At 39.0% G+C, this 19,706-nt stretch overlaps 1 protein-coding gene across 4 annotated transcripts in view; it reads right to left on the minus strand.

Annotated features, from left to right (window-relative positions):
• Nucleotides 1-19,706, minus strand: part of Opcml (opioid binding protein/cell adhesion molecule-like) — a 1,175,213-nt gene that overhangs the window by 96,601 nt on the left and 1,058,906 nt on the right. For all 4 annotated transcript variants that reach the window (XM_013009597.1, XM_013009595.1, XM_013009599.1 and 1 more), the window contains one exon: nucleotides 16,323-16,448. In XM_013009597.1, the coding sequence (XP_012865051.1) occupies nucleotides 16,323-16,448 (126 nt within the window). The remainder of the gene's footprint in view (nucleotides 1-16,322; nucleotides 16,449-19,706) is intronic.

Here is a 19,706-nt window from a genome sequence, read left to right on the forward strand (position 1 = left end):
AAAAAAAAAAAACCCAAAAAACAAAACAAAACTAAAAAACAAAATGCTAGAAGTGACTCAAGTGGTACAGCACCAGCTTTGAATGAAAAAGTCAAATCAGTTTAAACCTTTTCACTAGTGCATGCATGCACACACATACCACATACACACAAAGTAAAAAATGTAGAAGTCTACCATTGAATTCAATCCTAAATAATATTTACCCAGAGAAAAATGTAAATTTTGTCCATAAACATTCAATACAGAAATGTTCATAGTAGCTTCATTCCTAACAGTAAAAAAAGTGAAAGGGACCAGATGTCCATTAACTGGTAAATGAGTCTCCAAATACAGGTTTATTATATAGCATGATAACAATAAGAATAAAGAAAAAACAATGTGTACTACAGGAGTGAAACTCAGGGGCTGAGTAAAAACATCTAGAAAGAACTACATATTCTAAGATTATACACAGGTTTATGCATATGCATATATATGCTCAGATATATTATCTAGATGTAGATGTTTCCATGTAGAATTCACATATATTTTTATAAAGTATCATTATATATGCATGTGTAGGAATGTTTATTTTAGAGAAATAAGGAAGGATAAGTTTCCTTATATGAAATTCCAGGAATAAAATTTAATCTATAGTAGAATAATACTAGTGTTTTCTTATTAATCTTTTCTCTTTAGGAAAATAAGAATAAGAAGTTTAAGGTGACTTTCTGAGCTAATGGTTAACATCTTCTATCGTGCCTGGGAAGGATTTATAGAATACATACATGAATCACCACTATCATATGTATTTAATGACAAGGTATTTCCTATGTTTATGTTCTTACCTTGTGTTCATTGATTAGCAGTTCCTGATTCCCATTGCTGATTCTTCTTAAGCTAATTTTGCTGAATTCGTTGGGGATCAAAAAATTGATAACTAACAAAGTATAATCAAAGAAGTTTTCTTAGTGCTTAGGCATAACATTCTTCAGAATAATGGGTAGAGCTGCTGAAGGATATTAAAAGAAGAAACCAAGTTGACTTCTGTCAGAAATCTGAGAAAATTCCTATGGAAACACAAGAGCATATGAAGTAGGAACTGGAGATCTTGGATATCGTGGAGTTTTCAAAGACAAAAGATGGCTGTACTAAGGACTAAAATAAAGACAGTGTGGAGCATTACTCAATTCTCATCTGCCAACATTTAATAGTAATACCTACTTACTACATTTATCTTTGGGGATTATTTTGAAGATACGGGTAAAGATTTAGGTTACATTCAAGCACTTTCTTGGTAGATGTGAGCAAACTTATTTCCTTTGAATGCAGTATCTTTATTAAATTAACAGCAAGTGAGCTCAGTTTTATTTGGGTACAACAGCTTCACACTTTCTAAGACAGGCCCCTTTGGTATTTCCAATTATAATTTCTATGTCTTCCATTCAATTGTCTTGTCTATCTTGTTAGTTCTGTTTCTCTCATTGTTTCTTTGATGAGCTCTGTATCTGTTTCTATGTGTCATTTTACTAGTCATCTCTTTCAGAATGCCACCTGCATACCCTCATTTTCCACAGGTAAAGTGAGCAATACTCTGCTGAGATCCTATACCAAGGAACAGAGGATACTGAGCTTAGGAGATGAGACCAGTTACGTAAGCATCTACTTGCCATGCTGTCCTGATAGAAATTAGAATGTTTTATTTTTATTGTCTTAATGTCAAGCAAGTATCTGGTAAGTAATGTGTCAATCACATTATTTTTTTTTCTTTTGAGTAACTAGTAAAGTGAGTGAATAAGTAAATAATTGAGAGACAGTTTTTCTTTTTGTTCCAAGTGCAATCAATTGAACCAGACAAGGCCTCTACTTCCTCCTCTGTAAAAAGGATATAGTAGGAAATGGAGGTGTGGCTCAAGAGGAAGAGCCTTGAGAGAAAAAGCTGAGCAAGAGTGTGAGGCCCTGAGTTTGGTCTCCTATTTCGGCATTAAAAAAGGAGAAAACATAAAAATTAAAAATTATACCAATCCCTTTCTTCATTTTCTTCACATTAGCCTATTTTACTCACTTCTCTGTCTTTCGACAGAAGACTTTCGTGAAGAAGGAGTGAGGTGAAATCAATATATGTAAAAGATAATTTGGAGAGTCCTGTCAATGACAATGGTGGGAAGCTACTGTGCTGTTTTGTCAGACTGAAAGTTTTATGTAGTAAATAAGTGCCAAAACCTCAGAAGTCTGAAAAGTCTGGCAAATCTGGAAATCATGAAGAGTGTCTATGGTCTGAAACAGCAATAGGGGAGTCCAGTAGAAATTTGGAAGGGCAGGAATTTCTGTGGATCCCTGTGAGGCACCAGAGGACACCACTTTCAGAAATATTCAAGGTAGGAGAGGTATCTGTGGCGCCCAGGTCCTTGGCACTTGATGCAGAATGGAGGTACAAGAGTGGTTGGGACATGCTTACACTGTGACTCAAACTCCTTTGGCCTTTGCTACCATTGTATTCTTGTCCCCGAGACTGGAATTCCTTTTGAAAAGAGATTCTGAAGTGTTATAGGAATTTTTGAGCTGGGTCATGAATACAAAGAATGAGAAAAAAGATGGCAGGTATAAGGAAGAGAACGAAGTATGGACTGGGTACAGGTATGGCTCAGGACCACAAAGCTCCAAATGTCTTGCTGTCTGATGCTCCCAGCTTCACACAGCCCCATGATTCTCTGGAGAGAGCTCAGTTCTTCATTAGGAGGGAAACTTTCACTGCAGATGTAATCACGGACTCTGATTCCAGTTGTGCAGGGACAAGTAAGCCTGGCTCACTGGAGCAGACGGGAAACCCTAGTGAGCCTGGGGGGTGAAAGCGTTTATGAACTACCATGGTAGGAAGGGCAGAGATAAGCTCAACAAAGTATATGGGGAGAGGAAGAGATCTAAAGAGGCAGAGAATGAGTGGTATGGTTACATTCATTACTTAAGCATTTATCTTAGGAAGCAAAATCATTTAGAGTGTCTTTATAAACTGTTTTTAGCACTCCCAGGAAGTTACTCTCACCCATCAGGGGTTCTGGAGAGAGGAAACTCTTGATGGTAGGAAGAAGGAAAATAAAAGGAAGAAGAAGAAGAGAGAGAGAAACCAAGGAAAGGCAGGAAAGACTACAAATTGCTTCCTCTGGCTAGTGAAGTTTCACACTTATCAGGGTACCAGACAAGACATGTGATACTGGGGTGGGGTGGAGGTGGGGGTGCTTGGTGGTTTCACTAGGTATTTTGCAAGAGATCCAATTCCCTCACCTCCTCACCCAATTCTCATTCTTGTTAGTGTGTGAGTCAATCACAGCCTCTGGCTCTGAAGCTTGGCTTCAAAGTGACCATCAACTAACTTTTTCTTAATGAGATGCATTCCCCTAGATGATCCAGTGGAGGTTTTGTCTCCCTCCAAGGCTGGAATATTTGTAAAACTAGAGAGCCTACTCCAATTAAAAGGTTCCAAGCTACTCTCTCCATTTCCTTTCCCTCCCTCCTCTGAATCCTTTATGTTGAAAGGCAGCTAATTAACCATGGCCATTGCTTTTACAGTCAGGAGGTAGGCACACCTCCCCTACTCTCACACACATTGCATTTCTGCAGTCATTTTCATCCTCTTGCATGTGGGAACAAAGGCTCAGCACTGGTGGACACCTTGATAATATATATTCTTAGGAGGAAGACAAAAAGAAACAGCTCCAGCAATGGACAGGAATCACAGCATCTTGGTGGCTGCCAGACAGATGCTTGCAGTAAGATGTGAAGATCATTCTCTCGATTTGTCAAAGTCAAACTTCATGTGTCAAGGCAAGTCACTTCTGCTGTGAGCATTCTTTGTAATGCTAGTTTTCTATACAGGCTTCTGGTTTCCTTGAAAAGCTTGATTGATTAGTAATGGAACACCCAAATCTTAGGTCTCGATGCTCTAGAAACCTAGAGCAAGACTTACAATTTGTTTTTCCATGTAGAAAAATGGAACAATAAAATCTACTGAGATTGATTTAAGCAGTGGGAGCATGATAAGGAAGAGCATAGAGCAGGTGAGTTTGTTCTAAATATAGTGTGTGTGTGTGTGTGTGTGTGTGTGTGTGTGTATGGTATATGAGGGAAAGCTAGAAGTGTTGGTAGGAAGTAAGGGATAAAAACATGGCATCCCCAAGACAGAGGGGAAGGTACTGCAAAGAGACTGGTTCTTCTTCCCATCAGGCCTAGGGATTTCCTCTTGATATGGGCAATAGGTTATAGGTGGATTTGTGACTCAAGGTGGAAGATCCATTCACCAGTTATTTCCATGCTCAGGGACAAAGCAGAAGATCTTGTTAGGAGATCACTTCTGAGCTAGTGCTCAGTGGCAGAGACAATGAGGGCCCCAAGTACAGGGCCCCTCACTGACCAATCCTAGCCCTGGGTTGGAGGAGAATGAATAAAGCAAAAGGCTACTTCTCCTAAGGACTTCATTGGCCTGGGCTCTGAGGGTCCTCTCTATTAGAGAGACTGTATTCTTCTTTGTCTTTTAGTAAACATGATGCTTTACTTCACTACTCCTTTTTCTGTCGCTTAATTCTTCACCTGATTAAGAAAGGAATCTAGACTAACATGGATAGTAACAATGATGCCCCCCGCCTCCCTAGCCAGAGGAAATTAAGGTATGTTAATATAAATAAATAAGTAAACAAATACATAAAGCCTCATCAGTAAGAACATCTAACATCTAGGTGTAGTTTTCTTTTTCAGGAAGGCTCAAGAATGATAGTGAAGAAGATGGAAGACACATGTTTTAGACTAAAGACTAAAAGTTCTTTTAGGTTCTAACGCATAAAATATGAAGTGTTTCAATCAAGATGCATTGCTTGCATAATCTGACCTGTGGAACTGAAGCCTCTTTGGACAACTACTGAATATAGTTTTTATGAAGTGTTTCAATCAAGATGTATTGCTTGCATAATCTGACCTGTGGAACTGAAGCCTCTTTGGACAACTACTGAATATAGTTTTTAAAAAAATTGAAGTACTTTCCCCCAAACTGTTGTACATCAGTTGTACATCAGAACTTGCCTTTGCCACAACGAAGATTTGCTCCTGATTTGTTTCTGGATGGGGCAGCTTGTACAGCTAGATTCCCAGTTTTCTCCTCTCTTTTGCTTTAGCATGAGATAGTATAGACTTAAGATGGTTATATGTATGTACAACCATCCAATAGAAACTCTTGGGTCATCTTTGAAATGTAAGATATTGTACTTGGGACTATAGACCATTGCAAATGTGCAAGTTCCATGTATCCAGACCTGCTCGGTAATGGCATAATATAGAAAAGGAGGAGAGGGATCCCATCTGGACAAGGTGGAGTCAAACCTTTCAAGGAAATGCTAGCAATCAGGCATTAGGTCATTAAGATGAGTTAATTTTTGTAAGTTCACCTAGAGCAGTGAATATGTGGAGAGGCCACAGGCTGGGCTGGCTTCAGTCTCCTAAAGAAATATCCTCCAGGCCTTGCTCATAATAAGCATGAACATTATGCACTTGAGTGTTCCAGGTTGGTGATGAGAAGATGGCATGGTTGGTCCATTACTCAGAACAGAGCTGGTTATTCTGTTTCAGGGTGACTCTCTTATAAGAGACACAGGGAGTGGTCTGCCTGGGGTTTCTGGTTAACGTATCAATTCCACTGCCGCCATCCTACTTAAGTCAGAGCTTGTGGCTTTAATTGGAAGCTCTAAGTGGGTTACTGTAGCTCCAAATGGAGTCACCCTGAAACAGAATAACCAGCTCTGTTCTGAGTAATAGACCAACCATGCCATCTTCTCATCACCAACCTGGAACAGTCAAGTGCATAATGTTCATGAAAGAGACCTTCTTAAAACTGGTTTGCCTCACCTGTCTGGTGGTACATTGTGGTGTTTCTATCTTTCTCTTATAATGTGTTTGCCTCAGATGCACAGCTCCCCTCTCCCCTGCATGCTAAACTTAATCAAAGCTACACTGGCCATTAGGCAGTGGACACTCAGTGTTGCTTATCTTAATTAAGTAAGAAAAGATGACTAATAGAACTTCAAGCCTGAATAAAGGGTAGAGATTGTTAGAAAGTAATGTACATCCCACAAAAGAAATATCAAGGATAGTAGGTAAACAGAGTTGAATCCAAGAATCTATTAAATTGATTCCCAAGGGTGCATACCTTGGGGGAAAACCAGGAAAGAAAGCTTTCTAGGGTTCCTTCAACATCTGGCCGGGCAAAGGAGCTCAGTGTCTAAATTAAAGTGCATTATCTCCAGAGGTGGCTGCATATGTTGGTGTGGAGCCAGGCAGCTTATTATTTTCTATTGAAGCCCACAATTTGAGTTCAGCAGCAAAAGTCACTGTGGACCCACTGCTGAGGCCAATTAGATCTACAGTACTTGTAAAGCTGGTCTCAATTTTATCAGTGTCCGACTGATTTCAATAGCATAATTTGATATAGCAATCGCAGAGAGAAGGCTTTACAACAGGCAGCCAGCAGCACTAGATGCCTTTCCAATTCCAATTTTACACTTGCTATGATACATGTTAATATCCATTCTTATATTATAATCTAAAAAGTATTTGGAATAGAGACTTTCAAATTCCATTCTCCCTTTCTCCATAAAGGAGATGTATTATTACTCATTCTTTTCTGGTTTATAGGCAGTGGAATGGAGAATGGAGATAGAGCTTAAGTCAGTTGAGAAGGATTGATCAGAAATGAGAGGCTCCTAGCTAAAACTAGATGCATGAACATCCTATTTCTAAACTGTCTTGCTTGAAACATTCTATTCATCTCAGAATAAAGTGGCTTGGAATGCTTTGGGCCTGTATATCTCTACTTTGGCCATTTTCTCTCCTCCTTTGTCTATGCTCATGCAGAGTTCTTGATTTCTTAGAGAGACAACTCATTTACTCAAAACTTTGGACAGACTTGCTGTTTCTTGCCTGGAAGGTGTCTACTCAAGGAGGCCCAACACATGTGCATTTCCTGGCCCTTCTTCTAGCTGAACTCTGTTCACTTTTGAAGGTGAAAAGGGTAAGTTTCTGTTTTTCATTCTCAGTGAGGTTACCATACATGGAGATAGTCTCATAAACTGCTTAATGAATATCACTTTCAGTAGATCATAAACACTGCAAAGGCAGGAATCATGTCTGTCTTATGACTGTTTCCAAAATGGAAAGCAAATATTCTTAACGTACCCCATAAAGAAATGAAGGAACAAATAAGAAATAGAAGCTAGGTGCTAGTGGCTCATATCTGTAATCTTAGATATTTGGAAGGTTGAAAATGAGAGGATTGCACTTGGAGGCAAAAGTTCATCTCATAACTGGGAGAGGTGGTTTGTGCTATGTATGAGGTTGAGATTGGAAAGTTTATGGTGCTAGGCCAGCTAGAGCAGAAAAGTCCACAAGACTCATACTCATAGAAAGAGGCTGGAAGTAGTGCTTTATGCCTTGTCATCTCAACTTTAATTTAAAGCCCCAAAAAGGCTGATGTCCAGGTAAACTTGTGCAGAAATAGAGACCATATCTGAACAAATAAGCAGCACAATAAAGGGTTGGTGACATGACTCCATTGTAGAACACTTGCTTTGCAAGTTTATGAGACTGTGAGTTCAAATTGCAGAATTAATAAAAAAGAAACAGAATCAAATAGAGGTAGTGAGATCCTAACAACAGACAGTAGGCTGCATTTCCAATTCCAATGTTACATGTGAGTAAGTTGAATTTTTCACTTGGTATGATAAGAGATATGTTAATATCCATTCTTACATTTATTCTCTGAAATGTTTTGTGAAGAATCTAAGCATCATTTCAATACAAGTTTAATTTCCAGCTGCCCCATTTCTAGCATGCATAAGAAAACTAGAGGATTTCTTATTTCAGCTTTGGAAGTATTAAGTAACATTACTAAGAATGCTCACATTTTAAAGAATCACAGTTCAACATTATGATTGTCCACTCCAAGGTGAATTATTTTACTGGAGAACTTATAAAGGGAGCCCTAGGAAATTATTGTTATTTCTTAGTGAAGGTTTTCCTCTCTGGGAGGAAGAAGGATAGCCATTACCAAGACGTTGTCTGCCCACAGCTCCCAGGTGTCTATTGTTAGGATCCCTTTCTGGAGCCTCAATCCTTGGCACTGGCTACATAGTGACCCTGACTACCAGCATCTGCCAGGATAGCTCTCACTGCAATCCCCAGACTCACACAACAAAGCTTCAGTATCCCAAGGAAGAGATTCTCAGGAATTTATGACTCAATCAACTCACCCAAAAGGAGCATAAATGGGATTAGTTTTAATATTGTTAAGTTGCAAAAATACAGGCATATGTGCATGCCAAAGCGAAAATGTACGCAATCAAAAGGGGAAAACATATGGGTACCCATATGGCAAAAAGCGCATTGCTAGACCTTCCTACACTTCTCTTTTACAACAAGAACCAAAGTTAGTGAACATAAATTTGCTTTGCAAAAATGTGAGAGGAACAGCTTGTTTGCCCATAACTGTTCCACTGAGCAAGATATGTATAACCTTGCTTTCTCATTTCAGACACCTCTTTCTCACACTCTGGGGATTAATTAGGCTCCAAACATGACTTCAGATTAGAAACTAGGATCCAGGCTGCCTTGTAGAGAGACAAAGGAGTGGTAGCAAGGCTGGATGACGCAGCAGGTCAACGAATAGGCAGTTTCTATTAGTGGCTGGAACTTGTACCTGGGGTAGTTAGGAGAGACATGAGGTTGGTAGTTCTTAGCAGGTTTGCTTTAATTAAAGCAGAGGAATAGCAGAGGCCCATGACAGACAAAGGCCCAACTGTGACTTGAAATTGGAGGTTATCCTCCTGTCAGAACAATACTGAGTTGGAGGTGAAAAATGGGTGCTGAGAAAGGAAGGAAAAAGAGAATGCATGATGCCCTTGGTTGCTGAGAACACTTAGATGCATGTTACATTATACCTGATCCAATCTTGAGCCATGGGGCCATCTTTGTATAGCCCCAAAGAGCTCTAGTTGGAAAAATCTGGGACTAAGTTCCTTTTACTGATCCACAATGTTAGTAAGCTGTGAGTCATCTGTCATTGCTTAAACTTTCCATCTGTTTCCTTGCCCATGGCACAGGCAGAATATTTCTTCTATGACCTATTTCAGAGAACTGACAGAAACCCACTCGAGACTAAATTTGTAGAAATATATTAAACTAAAAATTTCTACATAAGCACAGATAACAATTTATTTGCTCTAGGTATCATTCCTGTTTTACTTGGAAGTAATTATTGATTTGTAAGAAATTACAAAAATAATAGTAATGTACACACGTACCCATCACCTAGTTTCTCCAGTGGTGGCATCTTATGTAAGTTAAATGTGTATGTAAATATAAACACATATGAATATGTTAAATACACATGATTAAATATACCAACACATAAATGGACTACATAGATTGATATGATGTATATGAATATGAAATATATAAATATGAAAATGTATATATTCATAGTAACATACATATTATAAGTATATTATGAAACCTTCTTAGATTTTACTTGGTTTACAAGAGCTTACTTTCCATATTTTTGAGCATCATTGAGCATATTTCGGTGACATTTCATCATGTATATAGATCCATGTAACTCCTACACCAATCAAGATATTGACTGCTGAAGGACATAAAGGTTGTTTCTAAACTTGGCTATCACAAATGAAACAACTACGTCATCCCAATTCACAGGAAACTTGCAGAAGCATAAAGTCACTAAGTAAAATGACCCCTGTTTGTCAAGGAACAAAGAAACAAGGCAGACGCAGAATAATAATAACTACTTAGCACTTTTCTCTTGTGGCTGCAGAGCACTGCATTAAATCATACAAACTATACAACTGTACAGTACTGGGGTTGGGCCCAGTGAGCACTCTTCATAGTGCACCATTCCCATGGCCCAGGCCGAGTATGGGCCTTCAAAGACTGCATTTGATCAATGTTTGACCCAACTGTTAAGTCAAAGGAATTGCTGTATTCAGCAACAGTGCTCACTTCCCACCCATTCACTACTTCTTTCTTCAGTCTTTAAAATAATCCAAAGAACTTGGTTAGCTCTGTTTTTCAGACAAGGGACATGAAGTACTTTCTTAAGTTACTTCACTGTTGACAGCTCAGTCCAGATTTCAAATTTCCGTCTATAGGACTTTGAAACCCATGTCCACCTGACTCTACCACCATGGCACTACCATCGAAACAGGGTTGTCACCCTTATTCGGAGTAGCAAGGACATAGCGATTTGTTCAAGAATTTTCTTCTTAGGAATTTCTAGCAACAGTCAATGGCTGCGGTAGAAATGGTCATGTGTTTCTCATCTAGAACCCAGGACTGACAGAATGAGACAGAATTCCCCATCTAGCTGAGCATCATAGCAGATGATTTGCTAGCACTCACTCTCTAGTCCTGCAGAGTTCACTCATAAAGCCACTGCATGCATTATAACCATGCCAACTTTGTCATTTCCCTACCTCCACCCCAACCTGCCTTCATCATCCAGAAAAGTTGATGCCTTATTCAGAGAGAAGTCCCCTTCTTTCCACTAGTTCTTACTTAGAACCAATGGATTTGTTTAAAGGGGACAGCTAAAAGGAGTAGGAAGAATTGACTATTAGTAGTCTGACTGGTGGGAAGTAAGGAAAACTGAGGAATTGGGAGATAAACAAATAGGATAATTTATACGTTGTAAGGGCATTCCTAGTTACCTCAGTCGCCAGGCACAAACGTAATGTGAATGTTCATGTTCCATTACAAAGATGAGGCTAAATGGCATTCACTAGACTGCAAGAAACTGAAGGGAACCACGTACAGGTTTGAAGGGCTTCCATTAAAAATGACTCAAGTCATTACATAAAGGAGCCAGCTGCAGTTACCTAGAAATTTCACTTCTGCAAAATAATTCATTCACATGTTCCCTGAGGTATTGTTGTATATGAGCAGATTGTCTGAGCAACTCACTCACAGGTGAATGGCTGTTGTCTTAAAAATCTCAGTGGAGAAGAGACAGAAGACTTTATTTTGCTCTCCACACATCTGGCCTTTCCAAATATGTCACCGGAAATGGGGACAGATGTGGAAGGTATTGGAGTAGATTACTATGGCATGAAGAAAGAAAGATAGCCCTCCTCAGAACAACAGCATCTTGCATAGATTCCCTCTACCAACCCAATCTCTAGAACTCTGCTTTCAAACATCTCATGTGTCCAGAAAAAAAAACAGACCAAATTCGCTTTGATTCTTCAGGAAGATATCAGAAAATATGTATTGAGGCTGGGAAGGTGGCTCAGTGGTAGAGGGCTTGCCTTGCATTCATGAGGCCCTGGGTTCGTTTCCCCAGCACCACATAAGCAGATAAAGGCCAGAAGTGGCACTGTGGCTTAAGTGGTAAAGTGTTCACCTTGAGCTGAAGAGCTGAGGGACAGCACCCAGGCCCAGAGTTCAAGCCCCATGACTGACCAAAAAAAGAAAAAAGAAAATATGTCTTGAAACCTATCTTATTCACAATGAGCTCCAAACACACTGGATACTTGCCAACCCACTGTGCCTGCCTGTTCTGAGACCTGACTACCTTTTCCTGCAGAAATCTCTTTGAGGTTGCAGCTTGAGAGTCCATCATTATTCTGTTTCCTGAGCTGATGATCACTTGGTACAGATTTCTATGCATGTGGAAACTGTGAACAAGTGCTCCATTCCCCAGCACATTCATAGGAGCGTGTATTTTTAGGATGCTATTGTCTGCTACTGAAAAAAATAAGCAGAGCTTGTTTTGGTTTGCTTTTGCTCATCCTGGAGTTTGAATGTAGCGTTTGGGCATTGTCCCTGGACATTTGTGCTCAAGGAGGCTAGTGTTATAAAACTTGAGCTACAGCTCCTCCTCTGTCTTGTTGGTGCTTAATTAGAAATAAGAGTCTCACAGAATTTCCTGCCTAGGCTGGCTTTGAACTATAATACTCAGAGCTCAGCCTCCTGAATAGCTAGATTACTGGTGTGAGCCTATTGGTGTGTGGAAAGTATGGCCTTTTAAATCCAAAGAATAGATACATAGTGAATTGATTGGTGTTCCTTATGTCCACTGTATATCACCAAATGTTTATTTCAGGAGCACTTTTTCTAGGTGATATTCACAGCACTTTATCTGCATCCTGTGAAAAATCCAGCTTTTATCAGAAGTGAGGTCCATGTCCTCTGGTATTGCCATTTCCAGCAATCTGTGCACATGTTTAACACTACAAAGGAAAATGGGGGTTAGGTGATTCTTAGACATTTACCCAGTCTAGAGATCAGAAATGTAGGTCCACATTTGAAATTTGGAGATTCAACACCCCCACTTAACTTTTGTAAGGAAGGTTTCTTTTGGTGTCTTTATTTTCATGAGAAATTGAAGCTGCAAGACAAAGTCATTTCAAAGGAAGCTGGCAGTGACTGGACTATTTCCATTCTGGGAATGGTCAAAGGTTATCGGGCCTTCCTTCTCTTTTGTTTCCTCCCATCCCCCAACATTTTAAAACTTTTGCCAGTGCAACCCTACCCAAACCTTTCACTTTTCAAACTATCATTTCACATTCAGATCTTATTTCTATATTTCAAGCTCTATTTTTCTGTCTTTACAACTATCCTTTTTTTGTATTCAGATATTCCTTATCATTTCTGACCCAACAAAGCATACCAATAATAGGTTGTAGTATAACAACGGATTTATGTATTCATTTATTTTGACTTCTTATTTATTTTGACTTCTTATTCTAGCAGTTGATGCAATGTGCTCAGACCTTCATTGTAAACCACAACTGTGATTATTGTTCTTCATCTTTAACCATCTTTTCATTGACGCACTTTTTTTCTTACATGAGAATCTTGTTTATTCATTTCCTTTTACAAAGATCCCTACATTTAAGCCATATACTTTAAATATTGCATTAGTATTCTGGGAACACAGCTGTCCAGGCAGTTAAATTCTCTCTTGTAATCCCGCTGGAATTTCCAAGGAAATGTCATTGCAGCTTTTATTTCTTATTCCTCCATCCTAAATTAACCAACATGTTTTTCTAAAAATGCTGCAAGTTTTATTGGCTATTCTTCTGAAAACCTTTAGAATGACTTCTCTAGTTCAAGAGAGATAGAAACATGGTTCTAACAAAAAAATACATATTTTTAAACTTACATACTCTCCAGGTTTCAAAGCCTTTCAGTGTTTGGAAACAATGCTTTGGGTTGAAATGTTTAAATGTCATGAAGAGCGCTAGAAAAAAAGACAATGTGGAAATGAAAGAAAACTGGAGTGAAGGCCGGAGAGGAGGAGACAAAGGAAGTTCAGAGTATAGTACAGTCCATGGGATTTAAAGAGGAACAGGATCATTTAAATTTGGAATTCGCAGGCTTTTTTTAGGCTAAATGGGAACTATTGCTTTATATCAAAGATTGGGAATATGAATGAATAAGACCTTCTTTTAAAAGGGAAAATTCACCACTGTATGAGAGAGAATTGCTTCAAAACACACAGAGTCAAATTCTCACATGAAATATTTCTAGGCTTAGAGAACTATGTATTTAGGATCAAATAAGTATATTCTGGGATTTCAAACATTTATAAATACATATGACTTTAGCAAATACATAAAAACTGGTCTGATGTTTAAAGGTGTTTCACGTATATCATGAACCTGAGTATCTCCCTGGTCTTAGGCAAAATTTTCCTGAGACTATGATTCTGGGAAAGTCAAAGTCAGGGACCATATGTAATTGCTGTGCTTATATTAAAGTTGAGCTTAGTGAAGCTCTTCATATATTTTAATATTTTGTCATATATATGTACATAGTTAAATAGATAGATTGAGTGAGTGAGTGTCTGAGTGAGTCAGAGAGAGAGAGAGAGAGAGAGAGAGACAGAGACAGAGACAGAGAAGGAGAAACAGCATACTGGTCCTATTATTTGAACTCAGGGTGTTGTCCTTGAACTTGTTTGCTCAAGGCTAGTGCTCTACTCTACCACTTGAGCCATAGCTACACTTCTAGCATTTTGGTGGTTAATTGGAGGTAAGAGTCTCACAAAGTTTCCTGCTGGGCTGGCTTTAAGCTGCAGTCCTCAGATCTCTACTACCTGAGTAGCTAGGATTACAGGCATGAGCCACTGACAGGCAGCTTTCAATAACATTTTATAATACTGAAATTCTGGGCTTCAATATCTAAGGTTATTTTTTAATGGTTGAGGTATTGTTCTCCTTTTGTTGATTGATTGATTGATTGATTGACCTCATGGCATAAGAAGGCCTGGTACTTGCTAAGCAAATGTTTAAGGTCTTTCCATAAAGAGGGTTCAGAAGATTTATTTCAGTATCATCTTCCCTATAAGTCATGAGCAGAAATTCATGTTCTCAGTTTGTACGGGATTAAAATGAAAGGTGAGTGTTGCCCCTGTAATGAATTAAGTCTCTCTTTTTGTTCTATGGACATAAGTGATATTCCAAGTTAGGAAACTAAATCTGAACCACATGTCTATGCCTATATTTCAAATGTTATTGAAATTTGTATACAGTTGTATTAGTCTTGACTAATTTATTTAGATATATATATCATATATATTTATTTTATATGATCGTTGTACAAGAGTTTCAATTCAACATGTTTTGACTAATATTAACACCAATGTAACCACCATTTTACTCAAAATATATAACTGTTCCAAATTCCTTGTACCTTTTTGTAGTCATTTCTCCCCTAAGGTCCTTTCTATGTGATTATTGACTTGGCTTTTGTCATTAATTTTTCCTTTTTTTCATTATTATTTGATTTGGAGGATCCAGGTCCAGTCTGGCCTTGAACCACATGACCCTCCAAATCTCAGCCTCCTCAATAGCAAGGATTATAGTCATGCATCACTAATGCCCACCATTCACTATTTCTTAATAATGGCTTTAAGTTTTGATGAAGTTGTCATGGGTTGAAATATATTCTCCCTCAACAGAATGAATACCTTGAAGTCCTCATTCCTAGGCCCTCAGATTGTGACATGTTTTAAAAAAATGCCTTACAGAAGTGACCAAATTCACAAAAGGTCATTAGCATCAGCATCATGTGACTTGTGTCCCTATAAAAAGGAGGACATTCAGAAACAAATAAAGAATGTAATGGAAAATGAACACAGAGATGAGGATGATTTGTCTACAAATGAAGGAATTCCAGAGATTGCTGACAAATCACCGGAAAGCCAGAACAAATGCCTAGAATTGATTCTCCTTGCAACACCTTTATCTTGTGCTTGTAGCCTCCAGGAATTAGAAGAAATACATCTTCTGCTATTTAAGTCACACACAATTTTTGACACTTGGTTATGGAAGTCCTGCAAACTAGTGGGAATATTTCATTTTTTTTGTTTCATAGTGAGAGCATTTCATTGTTTCATAGTGAGAGCTTTTCATGTCCTAGCAGAACTTTACCTTTTTCAAGGTTACTAAGAATTACTCCCATGTTTTCATTTAATCTACATTATTTTACCTCACTCACAGCTACACAGCTTTCTATTCACTGGGTATCAGATTTGGACTTTGTAATGCCTGAGGGAGCACTTGTTTCTTGAATGATTTCCAGAATTAATCAGAGCTTCTAGCAGTGGTGTAAATGTATCAAATGGCTCTGTTCCCATCTCCTCAAGATTAACTTGGAGCAGATTTGATTTCCAAAGAGACAAGGCCAATGCCCTTATGGCTTCCCCTCTACTAAGTTGGAGTTGATTATAACTGATGCGTATACTAATTATTGAGTGCCCAGCAGGACAGTCATGCCCAGATATGCTTCCCCATCTGCGTTGTCCTTCTTCTACTCAGGTGAAATATTTATGCCAGGTCCAACAGGTGTGACTGTGGGTAAATATCCTGAATGTACTGAAGCATGGAGGGCCTTCTCTCCGCCTGTCTGACAATGATGCCAAAGGTACAAAAGGACACACACACCCTATCTGAATGTCTTCACTGAAAGTTATTCTCCTATTTTTTTAAAAATCATTGTTATTTTTCTGCAGTAGCCAATGCAAAAATTTTCTATAATCACAACAAGAACTAAGTAGGTAATTCAGTAGATTTCTTCTATAAATTCTCCTGGTTTGTTGTTTTTTAAATTAAATTCTCAGCATCTAACAGTCGTTGCCTGTGAGATTTTACATTGACACATTTATTACACACATGCATGCACACACATACATACTGATGTTTTCTCATTCCTGGAGTTCTGTTTACACAGGAGCCAAGCACTTCACAAACTCACCCTGCAAACTTCAACCAGGTCTGAAACCTTACCCTTGACTGACAGGTGTCTCCACGTCACAGTTGGCTCTGGTCTGCCAATGGCCAGACACAGCAGGGTCACGCTGCTTCCTTCATTCACTGTGATGTCTGAGGAGATATTCATGATCTGGGGAGGAACTGAAAGGAAACACAAGAGAGTACAGTCATTGACTCATCATTGAATGATGAGTGGCTACATACAATGCTGAATCACGGATGCTGCATGACCAATGTTGTTCTCAGAGATCAATTTCAAGGATATGGCAGCATCTATAGCTCATTTCTGCTGGCAAAGCTCACTCTTATTCTTGTGTCCCATTAAAGAAGGAGGTAGGTATCTGTGTAAAGGGCAGGGGAACAGATTGCTGAAGATGGAATTGATGGTTCGTTGACAGACATGCAACATCAAGAGGAAAATAAATACAGAGTTCCATGAGTTCCTCTCTATTTACAAGCTACTTCCTTCCAGTGGAACCTTTAGCTTAATGGAAAACCATGAGGAGTCCCAACTCTGAGTCCTCTTCCCTGGATCTCACTCAAAGAGTCAAATATGTGGAATCAGTCACTGTTTTCTGATCACACAAGACACTCCCAAATGTTATGAGCTTGCATAAATGGTTCCATCCTGAAATTCTTTCCTTCTCATTTCTTCACCTGACAATTCTTAGCTAGGAGCTGGTAGCTCATGCTTGTATTCCCAGCTTTACAGGGGGCTGAGATCTGAGAGTCCCTGGCAGTAATGTCCACAAGCCTTGTATGTCCAATTAACCAGAAAGAAAAAAATCGCAGTAAAAGTATGGTTCAATTGGTAGAGCATTAGCCTTGATCAATAAAACTAAGTGAGAACTTGAGGCCCTGAGTAAAAGCCCCAGTATTGGCACACAGACACACAAAAAAGGAATTTTTTACTCACCACATAAAACATATCCTCTGAAACTCAGTAGTTCTTAGCTATAGTTCTTAGCTACTCTAAGTTCTTAGCTACAGTTATTTGAGTTCTCTCTTGGCCCAATGAACAAGCACGGAAGTTACTGATAGTATTGTCAACACAATGCATTCCACAATTTAATGATAGAATTGTGTCCAGAAATGTCTTGAGCTTGGCATGCATTTGGTGCATCTAACCTAACAGACATCAAGTCTTAGTACCAGTACTTTCCCTTTCCCTTGTGACTATGTAGCAAACTTAGACCTGTACTGACAACTACTGTCTACCATTGTAAAGAGGAGCAAAAGCTCCAAAATCAAAATTCAAAGCACAGCTTCTACTGGCTGAGAATCACTTTTGCACTACTGCAAGAGTTGAATACTTTTAAGAAGCACTATCATATGTTGGATGTCATCTGTGCCATAAACTGTATTCTAGTGATTAGAGGCTGGGCTTTCAATCCATAGAGACCAAAGTTTGAATCCTAGCTGAACTTTTCACCTTGCTATGGAATCTTCAACAGCAAACTACCTTCACCTGTTTGAGCATTGGCATCTTCACCTGCCAACTGTAGATGTTGCTAGTAACTGAACTCAATGTGATATGAGGTGGAAATGGCTCAGCGAAGTGCCAGACAGAAAGTAAGCTCCTAATATGAGTTGGTTTCTAAGGCTACAATGATGGTGATGATGATGATGATGATCACGATGATGACTCTTATTATGATAGCAACAGCAATGACATTTCACAGTTCTCTCTGTCCAGGACCAAGTCTATGTTTCATTGGCACTGTAGAGCCTGAAAGGAATCTACAACCTACCTGTCTTCCTTCCATGCCTTATCAATCCAACTTAAAGCTCAACACAGGAGAAAAACCTAGATTTATTTTCAAGTCTTACTTTCAATCACCATACCTCTGGAAGATTCACACTGAATTCCATTTAGACCACTACAACAGTCTCCTCCTGAGACCTCTGCATGGTCTTTGAATTTGTTTTTTTCTTTGTTCCTCCAATCTACTCCTTACATGTGGCTACTGTAATCTTTGATATAATAATCTAAAGCAAATTGCTCCTCTACTGACTCCTGTAGGTGAAACACACAAAATACACTGACAAGAGCCTTCCATAGTCATAGTCCTTCCATAATTCTACCTCACTGCAAGCCAAGTTCTGGTTTCCCATCCAGGGAGCCAGCTGCACACTGGGTCAGGAGCATAGGTTCTTCACAGCTGTCTTTCTCCTACTACTTTGAATCCCTTCCTGTAAGTTTGGGCTCATCTTTAAAAAAAAGGGTCACTCCAATGTCACTTCTCCTCAGCAGTCCTCTCTCCACTCTTCCACATCCTGGAACCACCACCCTAGCTAAGTATCATTCCAACCTGATTTAGAAAGGAGATTGAGCATGTGTCATTACCATGACTGGTTTGGTACCTGGCTCTTTCTCTAGATATCAAGATGCTTGAGGACAAGTAGGAATCACACACACACACACACACACACACACACACTCACTCACACACACACACACACACACACACACACACACCATTCTATTTGCTCCCTATCTGACTCAAAGTGTGAGAAAGATATATGGATATAACCACATGAACTATGTACTAGTGGCTCATATCTGTAATCCTAGGTAGACAGAAGTCTAAGATATAAAATCAGAGAATTGAATCAAAGACAGTCAGCCTAGACAGCAAAATTCATGAGCATTTGTCTCCAAAGTAACCAGTGGAAAGGACTAGTGGTGTGGCTCAAATGGTAGAGTGCCAGCTGGTGAAACATGTACCTTGAGTTCAAACCCTAGGACCATCATAAAAGAAAGAAAGGATTTCTACCAGCTATACATCAAACAAAGGACTCATATATAAAATATACTTAGAGCTCAAAAAATTAAACCCCTCAATAAGAAAACCCTCAAAGAAACAACCACCCAATTAATAAATGGGCTAAAGACTTAAAAGACTTCTCTGACAAAGAAGAAAAAATGGCCAATAGGCACAGAAAGAAATGTTCAACATCTCTGGCCATAAAAGAAATGCAAATAGAAACAACATTAAGATTCCTCCTCACCCCAGTTAGAATATCCATTATCAAGGAAATTAACAATAGCAAATGCTGGGGAGGATGTGCCCAAAGGGAACTCTATTACACCATTGGTGGAAATATAAACTTGTTTAACTACTTTGGAAAGCAGTATGGAGGTTCCTCAGTAGACTAAATATAGAGTTTCCCTATGACCCAGCAATTCCACTCCTGGGCATTTTTCAGTAGACCACAAGGCACACTAAAGCAATCAGCACAACCATGTTCATTATAGCATTGCTTACCATAGTCAAGATATGGAATCAATCCAGATGCCTCTCAGTAGATGAATGGAATACAAAAATGTCACACACACACACGCACACACACACACACACACACACACACACACACACACACACACACACACACACA

This window comes from Dipodomys ordii, unplaced genomic scaffold (genome assembly GCF_000151885.1).
Source record: "Dipodomys ordii isolate 6190 unplaced genomic scaffold, Dord_2.0 Scaffold10, whole genome shotgun sequence".
NCBI classification, from domain to species: Eukaryota; Metazoa; Chordata; class Mammalia; order Rodentia; family Heteromyidae; genus Dipodomys; species Dipodomys ordii.